The 19,309-nt window shown below is 44.9% G+C and overlaps 2 protein-coding genes across 19 annotated transcripts in view; one reads left to right on the top strand and one right to left on the bottom strand.

Annotated features, from left to right (window-relative positions):
- CBR4 (carbonyl reductase 4) overlaps nucleotides 1-12,938 on the top strand; it is a 66,095-nt gene extending 53,157 nt beyond the window's left edge. For 3 of the 11 annotated variants that reach the window (XR_016228905.1, XR_016228909.1, XM_089325485.1), the window contains one exon: nucleotides 7,027-8,493. Coding sequence is in view for 6 of the 11 variants with exons in the window: in XM_089325485.1 (XP_089181611.1) it covers nucleotides 7,027-7,175 (149 nt within the window). In the remaining 5 variants the exon portion in view is untranslated. Of the gene's footprint in view, nucleotides 1-7,026; nucleotides 8,494-8,702 lie in introns of those variants that run through there. The other 8 variants (XR_016228907.1, XM_089325482.1, XM_089325483.1 and 5 more) reach the window with 6 other exon arrangements.
- The window catches only part of PALLD (palladin, cytoskeletal associated protein), a 458,616-nt gene that overhangs the window by 10,813 nt on the left and 428,494 nt on the right, over nucleotides 1-19,309 (bottom strand). For all 8 annotated transcript variants that reach the window (XM_008249670.5, XM_008249661.5, XM_002709467.6 and 5 more), the window contains 4 exons: nucleotides 18,295-18,516; nucleotides 13,784-13,933; nucleotides 4,626-4,720; nucleotides 1,999-2,131 (listed from right to left, as the gene is read on the bottom strand). In XM_008249670.5, the coding sequence (XP_008247892.4) occupies nucleotides 1,999-2,131; nucleotides 4,626-4,720; nucleotides 13,784-13,933; nucleotides 18,295-18,516 (600 nt within the window). The remainder of the gene's footprint in view (nucleotides 1-1,998; nucleotides 2,132-4,625; nucleotides 4,721-13,783; nucleotides 13,934-18,294; nucleotides 18,517-19,309) is intronic.

The raw sequence follows: 19,309 nt of genomic DNA, 5'->3' as shown, positions 1-19,309 counted from the left end.
GGTGCTGGTGCCGCAGGCAGAGGATTAGCCTAGTGAGCCGCAGCGCCGGCTTGTCTGTATAATTTCTAATAAAATTTATTTTTAATTGACATGTCAATTTATATTTGTACATGATGTTTTCAAATATGTGTAAGTTGTAGAATGGCTACATTGAGCTGATTAACATTTGCATTACCTCGTATACTTATTCTTGTGAGAACACTTACAGTCTGTTCTCCGAGGACCTCCGAGTGTACAAGCACACGGTGCTACACTGTGGCCACCGTGCTGTACAGTAGATATGCTGAACTTCCTCTTCTTGCCTAACTAGCACTTTGTGTTCATTGACCAGTGTCTCTCCTTTCCCCTGGTGACCACCATTCCACTGTCTGCTTCTATGAGTTCAACTTTTTCAGATTCCACATATAAGTGAGACCATTGCATTATTTATCTTTCTGTGCCTAGGTTATTTCATTTAGCATCATGTCTCTCTAGGTGTGGGGAGCAACTCGGACTAGACTGTTACTGGAATTAAGACTTATTCTATGCATCTGCTTTCCCACAATATGGCGCTGAGAAGGGAGTAACAACTTCTACGCAGCTGCCTCTCGCCAACTTGAGTGATGACCTGCAGGAGCTGATCCTGCTCCTGATTGGAGGAGAGCAGCGTACTCGGCGTGTGGGTAGCAGAGTTGGGATTGGTGGAAGAGGACTATAAAGGAGGAGAGAGACAACATGCACCAGGAACATCTATCCGAATAACACCTGAGCAGCCCCCGAGAGAGCCAGCCGGCGGTGTGCCGCTCCCCCGCGGAAGTGGGGAAAGTGGCAGGGGGAGCCGCCCTTCCACGGAGGTGGAGGGACGGTAGCCAACCCGGGAAGAACCAGCAGCAAACCCGGGGAGGGCCGAGCAGACAAAAGAACAGTGCAGGGTCCTGTGTCGTTCCTCCACGAAGAGGGGGAGCGACATCTAGGTTCATGTATGTTGTCCCAGGGTTCCTTTCTTTTTAGGGCTGTATTGTGTTCTATTGTGTGTTATCTGTCATCTATTAATACATTGATGGACAAATCTTGGCTATTGTGATGAATAACATTGCAAAAGAACATGGGAATGCAAATATATCTTTGACTCATTCATTCCCTTTTCTTTGGATAAACACCCAGCAGTGGGATTGCTGGATCATATGGTAGTTCTCTGAATTCTTAATTAGGCTGAAAATGTAATACATAGAAACTCAAAATTGCCTACTTATACTTTAAAAAGAATTATTCTAGGAAAGAAAATATTTTTGTTAAGAATATATTCATTCTTTTTATATATATTTCTAGAAGTTCATGTCGACTTTTTAAAAAACAAAGGCTCAAATCCTCTAAGCAGCATTCTGCAATTCCACAGTGAACCAGCAGAGGGAGGCCAAATTATTTTTTAGAAACCTTATCCATACTTTAGGATTGAAACTTCCATCAGTAAGTAGTGAGGCAAAACTCAGACAAATTCTCAGAGCCTTGGTTCTGAAACATTTTTGGCCTCACACTCCTTTGAAAATTTGATGAAAACTGTGTCACACAATTTTGCATATAATTTCAGAGCTCACACAGCTAATGAAGCCTGCTCACCCAGGGACCCTGGGTTAAGGACATCCTGCCGCAAGACAGGTGGAAGGATGTCACTTAAAATTAGGAAATGAGAGGAATAAGAGAGTATATATGGGGGGGGGGGAATACAACCTTTCTATGGAAAAAGCATAGAGATCAACCAAGGATTAGGACATACAGCAGGTTCATTACATGTATCATTTCAATGTGGAATAAACAAAACCTCCCAGTGAGTTCCTGGAGTATAGTGTATTAGAGAACGTGCTTTATACAAATTTTTAGAAAGGCATTAGGGACAACTGTATGTAAACATCTGATATGTTTCTTCTTAATGTTTCACATAATTTCTCCAAAAGGAACTAGAGTGACGGCGGTGAGAGGAGAGGTGAGGTGACAGGTGTGTAGGCAGCAATACACTCTTACCTTGCAATCCATTCTGCAGAGTTTTCCTTCTTGAACAGTCAGGTCTCCAGGAGCCTGCAAGAAATGAGGTCTGAAGAATCGCTCCTGAATTGGCTCATTTTCATCTCCGCTGTCCCTGGATCTAGAGCGAGGCCTTGAAACAAGAGAGATGATAGTTATTTCCGGGGCTGGCGTGGTGGCACAGTGGGTTAACGCCCTGGCCTAAAGCGCAGGCATCCCATATGGGCGCCAGTTCTAGTCCTGGCTGCTCCTCTTCCAATCCAGCTCTTTGTTATGGCCTGAGAAAGCAGCAGAAGATGGCCCAAGTGCTTGGGCCCCTTCACCCACGAGGGAGACCTGGAAAAAGTTCCTGGCTCCTGGCTTCAGATCAGCGCAGCTCCGGCTGTTGTGGCCATCTAGGGAGTGAACCAGCAGATGGAAGACCTCTCTCTCTGTCTCTACTTCTCTCTGTAACTCTTTCAAATAAATAAATAAATTAATTAATTAATTAAAAAAAAATGATAGTTATTTCCAGGCTCTGAGCCATCCCTTTTCTTATAAAATATAGGGTATAAACATGAGAGAACTTAATAAAGTTCATGGAAAATAGAACTAAAACGTGTTTATTTTGGCACAAACAATTTTGAAATCTATGCATAGTTTTTTTATAATACACACTATTCATAAACATTTTAAAGACCATTTATATTATTTTTTGCACCAAAATAAGTTTGTCTTGAAACCACATGGACCATGAGGTTTTTGAATAATTTCCTTATCTGGTATCTACCCTCAAGATTGACATAAAATTAGAAGAGCAAAATCCTAACAGTCTGCTAACTACAGGCTAATATAAAAGGACAAATGGGAAAAAAAAAAGGTAGCACCTATTAACATTTGTTTCTTAAATATTTTTAGTTTTATGAGTAGTAGCAACTGTTGCTCATTATTTATTAGAAGATCTTTAGTTTCAGAAGAAATTACTAATAACTTTCCATTGTGATTTTAATTTTGTAGGAAGTTAAAAGATTTTATTTTATACAACTTTAATATATTTCTAATCAAAATTTCTTTTTATATTAAACAGGCAAATAACTTTTTTAGACAGGTTTTCTTTTGCATTAGTTATCCACGTACATAAAGCATTACTTTTTGCTTTAAAATAAGACTATGCAAATCTCTTTGATTTTGTGCATCTCTCCCATTTTTATATTGCCAGAGGAGCCTTTAAGAGGAATAAATTTAAAATAATTGCAAGGAATACTTAAGAAGAGATCAAGATGTGGAATATAAATTCCGGCAGTAATCACTAGAAGATAAGTTTAAAAGCACGTAACTAGAAAACGACTGGAACAAGTGAAAGATTAATGTAGTAGTTTAATAATAACAAACACAGTTTTCCCCTCTCCAAGAACAGATTTAATTTATGAGAAAAATGCTCCCTAAGTACCTACTGAAACGTGGAAAAACTGAAATGTACTGAAGACCACAAGAAAAGCAGAAGAGACTAACCCAAGATTGGATCGAATACTAAATGTGTGTTGTGTTTCCAGCTAGAGATACAGGCCTAGGGTCCGGTGAACAGATACTGCCACACCACAGTTGTGCACCTGTTGAGGTGCCAGGGTTAGCTTCCAGTGAGAACAAAGGCTCTGTGCACCTGCTCGCACAGGCGGAGGAAGCACCATGTCCTCCATGCTCAGTTTTCCTGCTTAGCCTTTGCGCCTAAGGAAGTATGTGCTTTCTTCACCAAAGGTGTCTGCACTGGTGGCCTGGGTGTGCTTCAGTCAGGACTATTTGAGGGTATTCTGGCTATAGCTAAGTGGGAACCCAGTGTTCTTTTTTAACTACAAATATTTGTAACCTACTAAGAAGCGGTCCTCTTTGTCTATCCCTGTTTACCGTTATTCCATGAGCATTCTTGCACAGACCCAGGGCTATTAGAAACAAAAGTATACTCTACTGTTAGCAGACATTTGAACATTTAAAATAGGACAAATCTCACAAGACTTATGGTCTAGGGGCTGGAGCTGTGGCACAGTGGGTTAAGACGATGCCTCTGATTCTAGGATATCATATGGACATGGGTTGGAGTCCTGGCTGCTCCACTTCCCATCCAGCTCCCTGTTAATGTGCCTGGGAAAGCAGTGGAGGATGGCCCAAGTGCTTGAGCCCCTGTTACCCATGGGAGGCCCCTTGGGATTCCAGGCTCCTGGCTTCAGTCTGGCCCAGCTCCGACCATTGTGGATATTTGGGGAGTGAACCAGCAGATGAAAGATCTCTATCTCTGCCCCTCTCTAACTCTGCCTTTGAAATAAATCTTAAAAAAAAAAATTGACTAGTATTCCTATGCCATAGTCAGCAGTGGCTGAGTCTTGACTTCTTCATACAGAAAATGTGCCCTGGGTAGCGCTAATGCTGGGTTATCTGAAGGGGCGTAAGCACACAGGGACATCCTTTGTTCCTTTCCCCTTTGATATGAACTGCAAAGGAGTATAACCATCAAGGAGCCACACATTCTAAGTTCCTATTCACATTCCGACTTATTACACTTGCTTTTGTGGTTGTACTACTGTTCTAGTGGTAATAAATAAATAATGAAATGATGAAACCACAGGACCTGCTGTGGGGAGGGGCATCTGGCTTACCTTCTGACGTGAGGATGGCCTGAGGGAGAGCGAGGGCTGCGGCCTCTTTGGTTGACAGCCTGGACCATTAGCCGTCCAGTACAACTGATGCGGCCCTGGGGAAGACATCAGGAGAGGAGGTTATTAACCGTGGGAAAGTATCAGCCAGCGAGCACTGTCGTGTCCATTGGCCATTCGCCGCCAGGTATTATTTCATAACAAACCAACGTGCCGCTGGCAGCAACGCCAACCCTTCACAGAAAGGCCTTTTCCCTGGTGTCCACAGGATAGGGTCTAAAGTGACAGCCCTCCAGTGAACTTTTGTCCACTAAGGTCTCTCTTACATGTGAACTTGCTGAAAAATATGGCGGGACGATCTAATGTTTTTCTTGTGATGAGTTTATTTTCATGGTCAAAGGTCTACTGGTCTTTCCAATTCTGAAATCAGAGCTAGATGACTTGAGTTTTCTGTCAGATCTTTTTAGTGCTTGCTCCATGGTGGGGGCAGCCCTTCCCCTAACCATACAAGGAGGGAAATGCCGGCATGATAAAATGTGCACCCTTGAGACAAATGCAGGGGACGACAAGGCGAGCATCATGACCACATGGTGCCATGTGTTCACCAAATGAATGCATCTGAGATTTCAAAACCAGAAGCAGCTAAATATCCACAAGTGTGGGTCCTACAGTAAGGACCTAATGGGAAGATGTTTCTCATCTCTTAACTTTGCCAGCTGACAGTTTGAGAAACACCGTTATGCAGATGGACAAGCTAACTAGGAGATCAGATGACATGGATCAGCCACTGTTGTTACTTTGGCTTTTGTTTCAGCTCCTGCTCTTACTACTTCTTCTCTGTAGCAGAGCACCAAAATAGATGATTTTTCTCCCCTACTTTCTCCTTTCCTCCCCTGAAGAATGAGCAGATGTACTCCAAAATTCTGATGCTGACCAAAAAGTTAACAGCGAGAGAGGAAAAGCGAGAAGCAGGTTTCTCAGGAGTGATTCACCCCAGTGAATTCTGCCCTAGGGCTGGAGAGCAGTCTACATGTGCACTTGGGATCCTGCCATTGGCTCCCATGTGGCTTGCAAGTTTGCCAGTGTAGACAGGGAGCAGAAGCAGAGGTGTCAGCAGGTTTCAAAAGCCGCTTACCAGCTGCGAGTGGGCGAAGCAGGGATGGGGCTGAGTGGAGGGCACTTGTGCGAGAACCAAGAGACTAAAACCTCGCAGCAGGATTTGGTGAAGGGCAGGAATCCAGCCCCAAAGCCCGCCAGGGTGCTCCAGGTCTCTCGGACCAGGACTGCACAGGACTCTGTCCACTCAGAAGAACAAAGGCACACAGGAGCAAAATGGGGACAGAAGACTTGTCACCAAAAGGAAAGGTGGTCGCAAAGCAACCAACTCATCTTGTGTCAGTAGGGGTGTGACTCCCTCTAGCTGTCACAACATTCACTATTGAAGTCACAGTGAAAACCCGGCTTTGCTGAAGACTCGGGGACAGATGAAGTGTGTGTAGAATGGCGAAGGAGATGCAATAGTAGGACACTATTTGTCACCTAGCTTGATTGTATCAGAAGCTGGGGACACATGATACAGATTTTCTCATGCTGAGCTTTTGCCAGATGGGACATGCCCTAAACCAACTTGAAATCTAAAAATTACTCTGTCACCCCTCCAAATCTGTACTTGTTATAGAAAACCTAGCTATGACTTGCTTAAAAGAGCCCTATTAAGAATTACCCAGTTGATTCATCCTGCTAGAGGTTTTAACGAACACACGAATCTCAGGACTCCTCTTGGAGGTTAAGGGCAAAGAAGTTCAGTTGTACTGATAAAATGCCGCATACGACTTCCGTATTATCCTCTCTGCTACCTTAGCGTTACAGTGTATGTAATTTGAATTTATCCTTCCTGGTGGTATGAAACACAGAAGATCAGCAGGACAGGTTAGTATTAACTAATCACTTATGTGGTTAGAAAAAGATGTAAGTACTTGTTCAATTCAAACTTTTTTTTTAAAAGATTTATTTATTTATTTGAAAGAGTTACACAGAGAGAGGAAAGGCAGAGTGGGGGGGGGGGTCTTCCATCTGATGGTTCACTCCCCAATTGGCCGCAATGGCCAGAGTTGCACTGATCCGAAGTCAGGAGCTAGGAGCTTCTTCTGGGTCTCCCATGTGGGTGCAGGGGCCCAACCACTTGGGCCATCTTCTACTGCTTTCTCAGGCCATAGCAGAGAGCTGGATTGGAAGTGGAGCAGCTGGGTCTCGAACCGGCACCCATATGGACGCTTCAGGCCAGGGCATTAACCTACTGCACCACAGCGCTGGCCCCTATTCAAACTTTTAAACCTGACTTTGGGCAAGCAGATGTGGGTTGCTAAAAGGAGTCCTCTAACTGGGGTTTTTGACTTCTCCCCAGCACCCCTAAATGCTACCACCTGCTATGGCGCCATAACTGTCAGCTGGAACGGGATGTCAGTGATGCCCATCGCTGGGTTCCCGGGAGCCAGTTCTGTGCTGCTGTGCGTCTGGGAGCCGCCGGGTACACACAGGCCTGCATCAGGATGATCTCGAGGTGCCCCTGCAGCTTGACTGGCCCCAGGGAATGTTTCCAGGTGAGTATATTACATTTGAGGCATGCTCTCCACTCCCCATTTGTAGTCCTTTTAGCCAGTGTCTCCTCTGCCCCTCAGGCTCTCACTGCTGGGGTCCGTCACAGGCACCTTCGCGCACTCAGCAGCTCTGCAGTCAGGCTGTCCCTAACAGTGACCTGAGGCAGGGAGCGTGACCTCTCCAAGTTTCCTCATCAATACAAGCCTCGAGATCTTAGGAAGATTACATGGGTTAATGCATGTAAAGTACTTGGCGAAGTGTTTGCCAAAGGGTAAAATGCTCAAAATATTAACCACAGCACTGGATACAGGTAGAATTATAACAGCAAGCTGAATATGAGGCATGCCTTAGAACTGTTTTGTTAAATACAATGATACCTTATTTTTCATTTCTTTTTCTTGGTATGAGAATGTAATTTACTTTGAAGGCAAAGCGGTATTTGTAGCATGAGACACATGCTCTGTGGAAAGCACATCAACCCCTCTAACTTCTGCTGATGCCTGGATGGTGCTAGGTACACGGCGGCATTCAGTGTCTTGTGACAGATGCCCTACTCGGCTCCAACCACTGGACTCTGCTCAGGATAGACCCCAGCAAAGTTGGGTACACGGGCTGGCATTTGACTCTGGAGGGATTTCACATTTCTATGCTGTTTTCACTGCAGCTGCTTAGAACCATAAATACAAATATTGCCACAGAATATTTCATTAACCTCCCAAGTTAGTATGTTACCTTTTGTTCTCTTTCTACTCCTACACCAACCTTCACTTCTGAACATGAAGGGGGAAGGTATGATCTTAGTTTGGTGAATTCTGAGATATCTGGTAAATATATAATACAGACCTGGAGCACTTAGAAAGCATCCAAACTAAGAATTTATATAGAGGGGCTGGCGCTGTGGCGTAGTGGGTGAAGCTGCTGCTGCCTGCAGTGCTGGCATCCCATATAGGTTCAGGTCCCGGCTGCTCCATTTCCAATCCAGCTCTCTGCTATGGCCTGGGAAAACAGTAGAAGATGGCCCAAGTCCTTGGGCCCCTGCACCTGTGTGGGAGACCTGGAGGAAGCTCCTGGCTCCTGGCTTCAGATTGGCCCAGCTCCAGCAGTTGTGGCCATTTGGAGAGTGAACCAGGGATGGAAGACCTCTCTCTTATCTTTGCCTTTGCCTCTCTTTAACTCTGCCTTTCAAAGAAATAAAGCAAGCTTTAAAAAAAGAATTCATATGTAATTTTGACATTTCATTTTTTAAAAAAATAAAAAGGACTTAAGTATTTTTGAAACGATGTCTCCAATGTACACAATAGAAAGTTCAGGTTTTTAAGTCTGAACCTCTTATTTATGAGAAAGAACATACAGAATTAGTGCTAAGTAATTGTAATCATTGTATTACGCCAGTTAACCTTAGCAGTCATCATAATTAGCAGTATTCCGGGGGCATTTGCTTTATTGATTTTCTCATTCCTGTCTGTTTCATTATAAACACAGGAACTAACAAGGGAAGTGAATGTTGGAAGTGAAGCTTTGGTGAGCCAGGAGACCATATGACGATGCTACAACAAAGCACAATCAGCAGTCTAACGCTTTGTATTTAACTCAGCTGTTACTTTTCTATGCCAAACAAATCGAGAGTTAAATTTAAAGCTAACAGTACAAATAAGAAGTTGAATCCTTTAAAGTGATTCTGTATAAAACATGCAGCTTGTAAAGATTATTTGCTGCCTCTGAAAGGCCAATTATTTATGTAATATGAAAATAACATTTATATTTCACAGTTTATGAAATTTAACTTGTGGCACACAGGTCTTTATAAATGCTTGCCCCATGTATACATAATGCAATTTGAGCAAACATCAAACTGCAAAACAGCCATTCCAGACTCCAAGTGCAACACAAGTAACTTAGCAACACAACCAAATAGAGTAAAACATTCGTGTTTAGATTCAGTTGTCTCTTAAAGATAGGATTAGAGTCTAAAATAAACGGCCTGAGCGATTCTCATTTTGGCATAATGTCTGCTGCAACGCTGAGCAATCACTCTCCATCACGCCGGACCCTGGGACTGCCTCGGTCTCTCCTGAATTCCCGAGCTGCGCCCGCCGCAGAGGACGCGCAGCCCTGGGGATGTGGAGAGCCGAGTGTCCCACCCCAAGTGGAACTTCGATGTCGTCAACGATATCTAATGTGTTTCTGATTCCCAGAAGATTAGCCCAGGTGGGAAAAGATCATATTCTACAAAATACTCTGCTGCACTTGAGACTTTTCCCTTTCCCACTCCTCGCCCTCCCCGGCGGCCTCTGTCATTAATTTCCACTGTTCGGGAAAGCTCCGCCGCCTGTGTTTCATTACTGAATGCATTTTTCCACTTGAGCCTTTTCCTTTCTCTTGGTCATTTCACATGATGTAGGCTACAGCTGTATTACAAGAAAAATAGATGTTGCTGTCTCCCTTGCAAGCCCAAGTGTGCTTTAAATCTGAAAAAAAAATTTAAGGTAACTAAAGGACATCAAGGAAGCAGAAAGTCAAGTTCAGTTTTCTGTCAACCACTCTTTATACTTTGGGGATTAATATATATCTTCAAAGATTCAGTTTTTTACTTTGACATTTATTTTTTTCCAGTGCCTACTTATGACAGGCCTCTTTCAAATCATGCTTTAGTTCACAGACTACAAGAATAACAAAATACCAAATACAGGCTGAACCTCCCTAACCCAAACTTTGTGTGTGTTGACATGATGCCCCCAAAGTTTTGCATTTGGGGAGCGTTTTGGATTCCAGATATTTGGATTGGGGATGCTCAGCCAGGTAAAGTGTACGCAGACATTTCAATAACCAAAAACCTCCAAAATGGTTAACACTTCGGTTCCTGGGCATTTTGGATAAGGGATACTCAACCTGATGTAGTAATGTTACAAGGCTGGGGTTATGACTGGGGTGTTCATTTTTACAATGGCATTTATACAACAACACATCAGAATCCATGCCAAGTGTTAGAAAAATGGCCTGCCACTTGTCATGGTCTGAACACCACATTGTTTTGCTGATGACCAGTGAAGCCCATGCCAGTTTCTAGGCGATGACTCACAAAGCCTCCGTGTGGCCTATTTGCATGCACCTGCTCCTGAAGACTCCAGGAGAGGAAGGCAGCAGTTCTGCGCTTGGAATTAAAGCCAGCCAGGCGACATGCTCAGACACTTGGGACAGCACCGACTACCAGATTTCATAAACATTACAGCGTCTCTCCCACAAGCTTCAGTGAGCAGACACAGCCACACTGCTGCTTTAAGGCCCCAGTGTCCCCTCTTAGGACAGAGTCCCCAGATGCTCTTCATGGGTGTTTGCTCTCCTTTTACCTGTCTTGGATTATTCAGGTGGAAAATTGGACTTTTAGCCCCACCTCTTCATTAAAATACCAGCTGTATCAACTCAACTTTCCAGAGAGCTGCAATTCTAGGTTTGGGGGCTGGTCCAGGTAGTGTGGCCGTGGGGCTTCCACCCCAGTGGGGATGGGCTGCACTGTTAGCACAACTGGGCTTTGGGCTACCTGCTGTGAATGGGACCACTTCTCCTTTCTTTGTCTTATCTCCAAAGAGTAGAAGCAAAGAACCAGAGAGGGTGGACCCCAGGCCTTAGCTGGGGATCTGGGAAGGCAGCAGAGTTACTGGAGCCTGCAGTGAGGCAGTGAGTACCCTATTCTGGGACTTGTGTTGCATGTGAGGCTGCTGAGAGCAAGCGTGGCTGCCCAGCTCCACGTGTCGCCGGTGTCAGCTGTGCTGAGGGCATGGCCAGGTCTCCCCGCTCCAAGCCCGCAGCTGTGGCAGCCGTGGCACAGTCACATCTGCTGCCTAACTCCCGTACCCAGAGGGTGATAAGAAGGCAAAGCCAGGAGGTCAGGAGAGCACGCAGCAGCACGCTGCCGAGCAGAGATGCCACCCCGTGGACTTGCTGCCTCTGTCAGCGCCGTGGGAGTCGGAACCTAGGAACAGCCGAACCTCGGCATCCTGGCTCCGCAGGCTGCTGCCAAGCGCTAGCACTGCCAAGCAGGGTCATGGGAGCCTCTGCGGGAGAACGCTGACAATAGCCAGCACGTCTGGAAAGCACACTCCACGCCAGGTTGGTAAACGTAGGATTTCATTCCAATCCCCAGTTTTCAGAACAGGAAGTAGGCCACAGAGGGGTCAAGTGACTTAGTACAGGCCACACAGGAAATGAGTGGCTGAGCCTGACCCTCAGCGGGGATTCGCCTGATGCCAAAGCCCATTGCCACCCGCAAGCCACAGCGTATCTTCAGTGTTGCCCCGCAGCCCAGTCTGTCTGGTGTCATTGCTCTCTTAGATTTCTTTCCCTTCCTCCTTTCCAATGTTTACAGAGAAATTTTTTATGGAGGGCTTGGGGGTCAGAGTACATTGGCTTATTTTAAATCTGCCTATGTGATCTGACATGGAACCATCCAAGGGGCATCTTCAGCAGGCTTCCTTTTATCATCTGGTGACTTCATGATAGTTTGTCAAGAGTTAGGAGACGCCGGCCCTTCGAGGCTGTTCTGCTGCCTTGAACTCTGCACAAAGTCACTGGCCACGGCACTGAGTCCTTCCCCATAGAACTTTTCCACATGTACAAGTACATTAGCGTAATTTGAGGCAGACTAAAACCAGACTCAGAATTGCAGTTTTGCATTTTCGTTCTTTTGTTCCGCAAAATGGCTTACGCCAGTAACAATTTACAACATGCTGGGAAAAATGCCTTGAAATTAATAACAGGATGCCAGTCCTGGCAAGTGCCTGAGGAACACTGATAATTCTGTCCCCATAACTTAGCCCAGCCTTTCCAGCGGAAAAGAGGAATAAAGCACTGAACACGAAGAACGAGATCTGAATGTTGTTGTGTTTTCCACCATTTGGTTAACAAGCAGAAAACAGGAAATTGAAACATGTTAATAGTCAAGGAGATCGTGAAAATATAAGGAAAAAAAAAAGGTAAGTTCTACCTTTGTTGCCACACACACAGGAAAACCATGAGCATAAATAAGCATTAAAATGCAACTTTTGAATAGAGGTTGTGATTGAGACTATTTTTCAGGGTGATGCTTTTGTATTTCTTGATTAAAAAGTTATAACCCCAAGAAGGTACACTGATATGGAGACTTCTACTGACAGGGCAGAGTGTGCTGTGCTCACACCGCCTCATTAGTTGGATAATTGGAGTCTCATTCTAATCCGAGTATCACTGCATAAAAATATCCTGCCGTGATGATGGGCTATCATAACCAGATAAATCCTGTACAGCCATTTAAAAGGTCTGTAAGTGTGGTCAAAATTATTTCATCATTTTCTAACACTTCATATCTTTTTGAAAGAAATAATGGAATAGATACAAATAAGTCAGGGGCCGGTGCTGTGGTGTAGTGGGTAAAGCCGCCACCTGCAGCGCCAGCATCCCATATAGGAACTGGTTTGAGTCCCGGCTGCTCCACTTCTGATCCAGCTCTCTGCTATGGCCTGGGAAAGCAGTGGAAGATGGCCCAAGCCCTTGGGCTCCTGACCCCACATCGGAAACCTGGAGGAAGTTTTTGGCTCCTGGCATCAGACTGGCATAGCTCTGGCCATTGCAGCCAACTGGGGGTAAACCAGCTGATGGAAGACTCTCTCTCTCTCTGCCTGTCCTTCTCCCTGTGTAATTCTGACTTTTAAGTAAATAAACAAGACTATCAGAGATTTTAAAAAATCTTCCAGGAAATCGTCATTAATTTTACAATACAATAAAATTGTTCATTTTAGCTTCCTTTTTGTTTATTTTCTGCAGGCTTAGTAAAATTAAAGTTACTATCATGCTGTTAAGGTACAAAATCACTTCTTTCCCATTTTTGTGCCCCCTGTACCTATATAAAGCCTAAACCAAGATACTGGATAACAAAGAATTTGCAGGCGTGTGCTGAGAATGTGATACCCAGCCACCTTCTATTGAATTCTAGGAAAATAGTTGATTTTTTGACCTTACATCTACGGGCTAATACAAGATAAAACTTTTTTTTGGAAACAACTCTGAATGCTGTCCACAGGCAATATAAAAATTATCATTTGTACTTACATATTAGCTAAATTCCATTTGTGTGTTTCTTCTGTATATATTTCACTTTCTGGAGTTAGTCTAATGCAGCTTCACATGCCACTCACTCTGGATCTGTTTTCCCTCCTTTATTTCCTACACAGAACCTAATCTGTTCTCAGATCACTGTATTGCTGCCTCTGCTTACTGGCTTATTTTCGACTTTGGGACTTGGCCCTGTCTACCACCGCAGCTCCTCCCCCCACAGGAGGCGTTCACACAGTACTGCCTTAATGATACCTGTGGACAGGCGATCTTCTGCACCAGTCACTGCTGTTGAAACATGGGGTGGACTAAGTCAATACACATGAAGCAGAAGTTTCTATCCCCTGAAACCAAGCTGAACGCAGCTCCCTAAGTCACAGAGGTGGAACGTCCCATTTTCATTCAACAGTTCCTCTGGCCACGCAAATGCCTGTAAGCGCTAGACCAGGAACTCAGCCCAGACCTCTCGGCTTGCATACCTGAGCGTTTGCAGCCATGATGGTGTAATTGCCGTCATCGTCCAGGGTGGAGGCCGAGGTGTGGAGAGAGCAGGTCCCGTCGAGATCTCTCTGAATGGTGTAGTGATCACTCTTGGGCGAGATCTGCTTCCCATCTTTAAACCAATAGATCTGTCAAGGCAAACACAGATTACAGGCTGTCACAGAGTAAAAACTGTGTCGTCTCATCCTACTGGGAGGACTGGTAAGTATTACATGTGTGATCTGTGGAGCTGAGCTGAGCTCTCATGTTAAAATGTTAAGTTGAAGGAACACTTATCTAGGAAACTGACTTCTGAGCAAAAAATAAATAATAAAAATTGGTAACAAGTTCAACTTTAATTTAGCTAAAAATTATATATTCCTTTTAAAAATGTATATGGGAAAATGGAAACCTGTTGAAGTCAAATGGACACTATGAGAAACGGTGACTTGATCAGCATAGCCCTGACTGTTAATGAACAACTTAATACATTATCCCTCTTAGTAAAAAAAAAAAAAAATGTATATGGGAGCTGGTGCTGTGGTGTAGCTGGGTAAAACTGCCACCTGCAGTGCAGGTATCCCATATGGGTGCTGGCTCAAGTCCCACTTGATCCACTTGCTCCACTTCTGATCCAGCTCTCTGCTATGGCCTGGGAAAACAGAAGATGGCCCAAGTCTTTGGGCCCTTGCACGCATGTGGGAGACCCAGAAGAAGTTCCCAGAACAGCTCCAGCTGTTGCGGGCAATTGGGAAGTGAACCATCGGATGGAAGACCTCTCTCTCTCTCTCTCTCTCTCTGCCTCCCCTCTCTGTAACTCTGCTTTTCAAATAAATAAATCTTAAAAAAAGAAATTTATATGAAAAGCATATATCCTCATTTTGTAAAGATACAGAAGTTATACTTTATGTATTATTTAATGAAGGGATTTATATTGAATTTTGGCAGTGATTGTTTCTGTGAGGTGGCATTACAGGCAGTTTTCTTTTTTGCTATTTTTTTCTCTCAAAAGCACTGGCAATGAATATGTGCTGCTTGTAAAGTCAAGGTACAAAGGTTGTTTTAGAGAGCAAAAACAGACCTCAAACTCTCACCACTCCACTGAAATGTTAGACAAATACGAGTGGGAGGTAGGGAAGGGAGGCCACAGCTGAGAGCTGGTGACGGGAGGAACTCTACTGCTTTAATTCCGGGCCAAGACACATTTGATCCAAAGGCTGAAAGCCTGTCAGATTTCCCATTAGAGAAAGAAAACAGGAGTACTGGAAAGTACAGCAGTTCTCAGATACATAACTTAGGATGATAGAAAAAGTTAAGTGAAAATAAAGGAAATTATGTTAAAACACAGAAGTATTGGAAAGTAGAATTTTACATATATTAGCTGAATTCATAGAAAATTAAAGTGAAAAATGAAGTAAATCTTAATTTAAAAATTTAAGTGGTCAACCTATTCTATAAATCCCCTTTCTTTCCCTTCCCTTTAAATAAAACTACCAGTTCATAAATATCCGACCTTTTTTTTATTTTAAGATTTATTTGAAAGAGTTAGAGAGAAGGAGAGGGAGGGAGGGTGGAAGAGAGAGAGAGAGTGAGCGAGCGAGTGCGATCGAGAGAGATCAATCCATCTTCCGTCTACTGGTTCACTCCCCAGATGGCCACATCAGCTGGAGGTGGGCCAGCTGGCAGCCAGGAGCTTCTTCTGGGTCTCCCACGTGGGTGCAGGGGCCCAAGCACTGAGCCACCTTCCGCTGCTTTCCCAGGCCATTAGCAGGGAGCTGGATTGGAAGCGGAGCAGCGGGGACTCGAACACAGGTGGAAGCTTAACACACTATATATACCCTTTTATTTCCTTTCCTTTTTTTTTTTTTTTTAAGTATTTATGAGAGAGAGTGAGTGAGTGAGTACACGGAGCATGAACACGAGTGTCCCCCATCCACTGGTTCAGCCTTCACACGCTCAAACCGGGGTGCACCAGGAGCTGAGAACTCAGTCTGGGGCTCTCCCATGACGGCAGGGACCCAGCTACTTGAGCTATCACTGCTGCCTCCCGGGGTGTGCTTTAGCAGGAAGCTTGCCTCAGAAGCACAGCTGGGACTTGAACCTAGTCATTCAGAAATGAGATACAGGTTTCTGAAGCAGGGTCTTAACTGCTATGCCAAATGCTCGCCCCATTACCATGTTGGATGCAGGATGTGAAGTTCACAGTTACAGATGGGCCTGGCATGGTGAATTACAGTGCCAGCAGCCCTGCCCTCATTGAGATGTTGAACCAATGCTGTGTCAATCCTCCTTTTCATCTACTTTTTTTTTTTTTTTAAGGCTTTATTTATTTATTTGAGAGGTAGAGTTACAGACAGAGAAAGGGAGAAACAGAAAGGTCTTCCATCTGCTAACTCACTCCCCGAATGGCTGCCATGGCTGGAGCTACCAGACCGAAGCCAAGAGCCAGGAGCTTTCCCTGAGTCTCCTGTGAGTCTCCCATTCATGTAACTCTGGTTAAGGGACTCTTCAATTGCTGCCCTATCCCCAGTGCCTGAAACTGAATCCTAGTGCCCCACAGCACCGGAAGCTTGGCTTATTCATTCTCAACAGTATGCCCCCTCCCACCTCCCTTTGCAAATACAGAAAGCTTGGTTTTGTAGATTAAAGATTCAAAATTTTGGGGGCTGGCATTGTGGTGTGGCAGGTGAGGATGCCACCTGTGACCCCAGCATCGCATATGGGCACTGGTTCATGTCCCGGCTCTTCTACTTCTGATCCAGCTCCCTGCTAAAGGCCTAGGAAAGCAATGGAACATGGCCCAAGCGAATGGGCCCCTGAACCATGTGGGAGACCCAGATGAAGCTCCTGGCCCCAGGTTTCAGCCTGGCCCAGCCCTGGCCATTGCAGCCATCTTGGGGATAAGCCAGTGGATGGAAGATACCTCTCTCTCTCTACCTCTCCAAAATTGACTTTCAAATAAATAAATAAATAAATCTTAAAATACATAAATAAGGAACTGGGGATCATGCTTTCCCATTTCTCTCATTGGCCATGACCTGGACCAAATTCTCAAAAAAAAAAATTGAAGTTTTGATGATGACTGCTTCTCTGCATCCCTTCTCTGAGTGGGTACAGAATACTGGGTTCATATTCAAGTCTGGCCACTCACCAGCTCTCTGACCTTGGGAAAGCTAATTAATCTCATAGAGCTCAACTTAGCCATTTTTAATTTGGGAGTAACCATGATTAGTAAATGATTCAGGTGTTTGGAAATCTCAGTTATTCAATTGATGTTACTAAGGGCCCATCCCCCTCCCATCGCATCCTTTAAACCCAAACTCCACTCCCCTTACACGCCACCTTTTTAAAGGCAATCCTGAACTTCAAACATTTTACATTGTGGGTATTGAGAAATACCCAGAATCTTCCTTATACCACATATGCTGTATTTTTTTTTAAGGTTTATTTATTTGAAAGGGACACACAGAGACAGACAGATAGTGAGGTGGAGAGAGAAAGAGACAGGGAGAGAGGGGAGTGAGTGAGGAGGAGAGAGGTATAAAGGACTTTATGTGCTTGGAACAAGACACCCTCCCACCCCGTCTTCTCAGCAGAGCAGTAAGCACCCAAGCCGCCCAGGCAGCTGTCTCCCTCTGCTCCGCCTTGGTGTCCATGTGCAGTCTCTGGGGCCTGGACGGCTTTGCTGGCCAGCAGTCAGTCCTGAGGCAGGTAGAGTGGCCCACATACTAGACACCTGGGCTTCGATGGGTGGGTCTCAGGGAGTCTGCTCCACCCCCAGCGCTGCTCCCAGCTCCTGCACTTCCAATCCAGTTCCCTGCTAATGGCCTGGGAAAAGCAGCAGAAGGTATCCCAAGTACCTGGACCCCTGCCACCCATGTGAGACCTGGATGGAGTTCTAGGCTTTGGCCTGGTCCAGCCCCAGCTTTGTGGCCATTTGAGGAGTGAACCAGCAGATGGAAGATCTCTGTCTCTCCCTCTTTTTCTGTAATTGTTTCAAATAAATAAATAATTAAAAAAAAAAAAAAATCTGTCTTATTTTCGATCTGCTGGTTTACTTTTGCCCAGAACTAGGGCTAGGCCAGGCTGAAGCCAAGATCCAGGAACTCCATCTGGGTTTCCTACTAGGGTAGCAGAAATTTAAGTACCTGGGCCCAAATCTGCTGCCTCCCTGGGGCATTAGCAAGAAGCAGCACTGGAAGCAGAGGAGCTTCGACTCACAACCAGCACTCTCGATACGGGATGCAGGCATCGCCAGCCTTGGAAAATCCTCACAAAATAGGACCCGCTGCAGCTTGGGTCCCTCTGAATTCATGTGCTGCTCCCTGGGGCAGCAGTGCTGAGACCGGGGACACTTGCATGGATTAATCACTGCGTGACCCCGTCTACCTTCTGCCATGAGGCGAGGCAGTGTGAGGCCCTCACTAGTGCCAGGCTCTTGGACTTCCCAGAGATGTGGGCCAGAATGAACTCCTCGTGGATTGCCCAGTCCCACCACAGCTTAGCTCACCTTTGGCTTTGGGTTTCCGGCCACTCTACATGTGAAAGTTACAGGCATCCCCTCGAAGATCTTGTAATGTTTCAGCTTCATCTCGAAGAACGGGGCCACTCCGTGTTCCACAGGCACGTCCCCGCCCTGCACTTCGTCACCAGACTCATCCACGGGAGACCTTTCTAGCCGGTACTCTATTTCACTGATGAGTCTCTGCTCACAGCTGGATACTTTGTATTCCTACAGCAAACACAGAAAGTTCAAGTTGGCGGCCTGAGCCTGGGTTGGACAGAAAGGCACTCAGTGATACTATTTTATCATAGAGCTTAGAAACAGCCTGAGCCCAGTGCAATTCCAAATAAAGCAAAACAAAACATCTGGAAGCCAGTAGACGTGATTTTTCAAATTGTCTTCAAATCCCATCATCCAAAAAACTAAAAAAGGAAAGAGCAACCAATGAAGGTGAGCTTTTTTTTTTTTCCCCTTCTTTTCTCCTCTCTTGGTTGGTGGGAAGAGAAGACATGAACAAAGAAAAGCAAGGGCTACGGATTCCCAAACTGTTCACAAAAAATAAAGTCGAGTGGAGTGCTGCTTTCTTCCGGTCGGGGAGAACTGGAGCAGGCTGTACCCCGCCCGGCAGTACATGTGGCCCGCAGCTGCGGTGCTATATAGAATTTGATCAAATGAATAATGGAAATAATGGCACCAGGTTTTTTTTTTTTTCTTTCTCTTTTAAAGTGGGGAACCTCCCACTTTAAAAGAAAAAGAGGGCTGACAGTCCAGTCCAAAGTTTGGTGAGAGAAAAACAACACAAAAGGAAAACAAAGGACCAGTCGGCAATCCTACAGTGGGCAGGGTGGACCCTAGCTCTTCTTGCTTACCAAGTACAAGGACAAGGCAGCCCATTAAGAAATATTTCCCATTCACTAGTAAACAAGAGATCATTTCAACTTGGCTTTCTCTTAAAGAAGTTACTCAGCCCTTAAAACAGTTTGTTGGTTAGAAGGAAGAAATACAATGGTGGGAGAAAACT

The sequence above is a fragment of the Oryctolagus cuniculus genome, chromosome 2, assembly GCF_051225735.1.
Source record: "Oryctolagus cuniculus isolate XC-2025 breed Fujian yellow rabbit chromosome 2, ASM5122573v1, whole genome shotgun sequence".
In the NCBI taxonomy this organism is placed as follows: Eukaryota; Metazoa; Chordata; class Mammalia; order Lagomorpha; family Leporidae; genus Oryctolagus; species Oryctolagus cuniculus.
The sequence above is the reverse complement of the archived record's forward strand: the minus strand, read 5'-3'. Positions and strand labels throughout refer to the sequence as shown.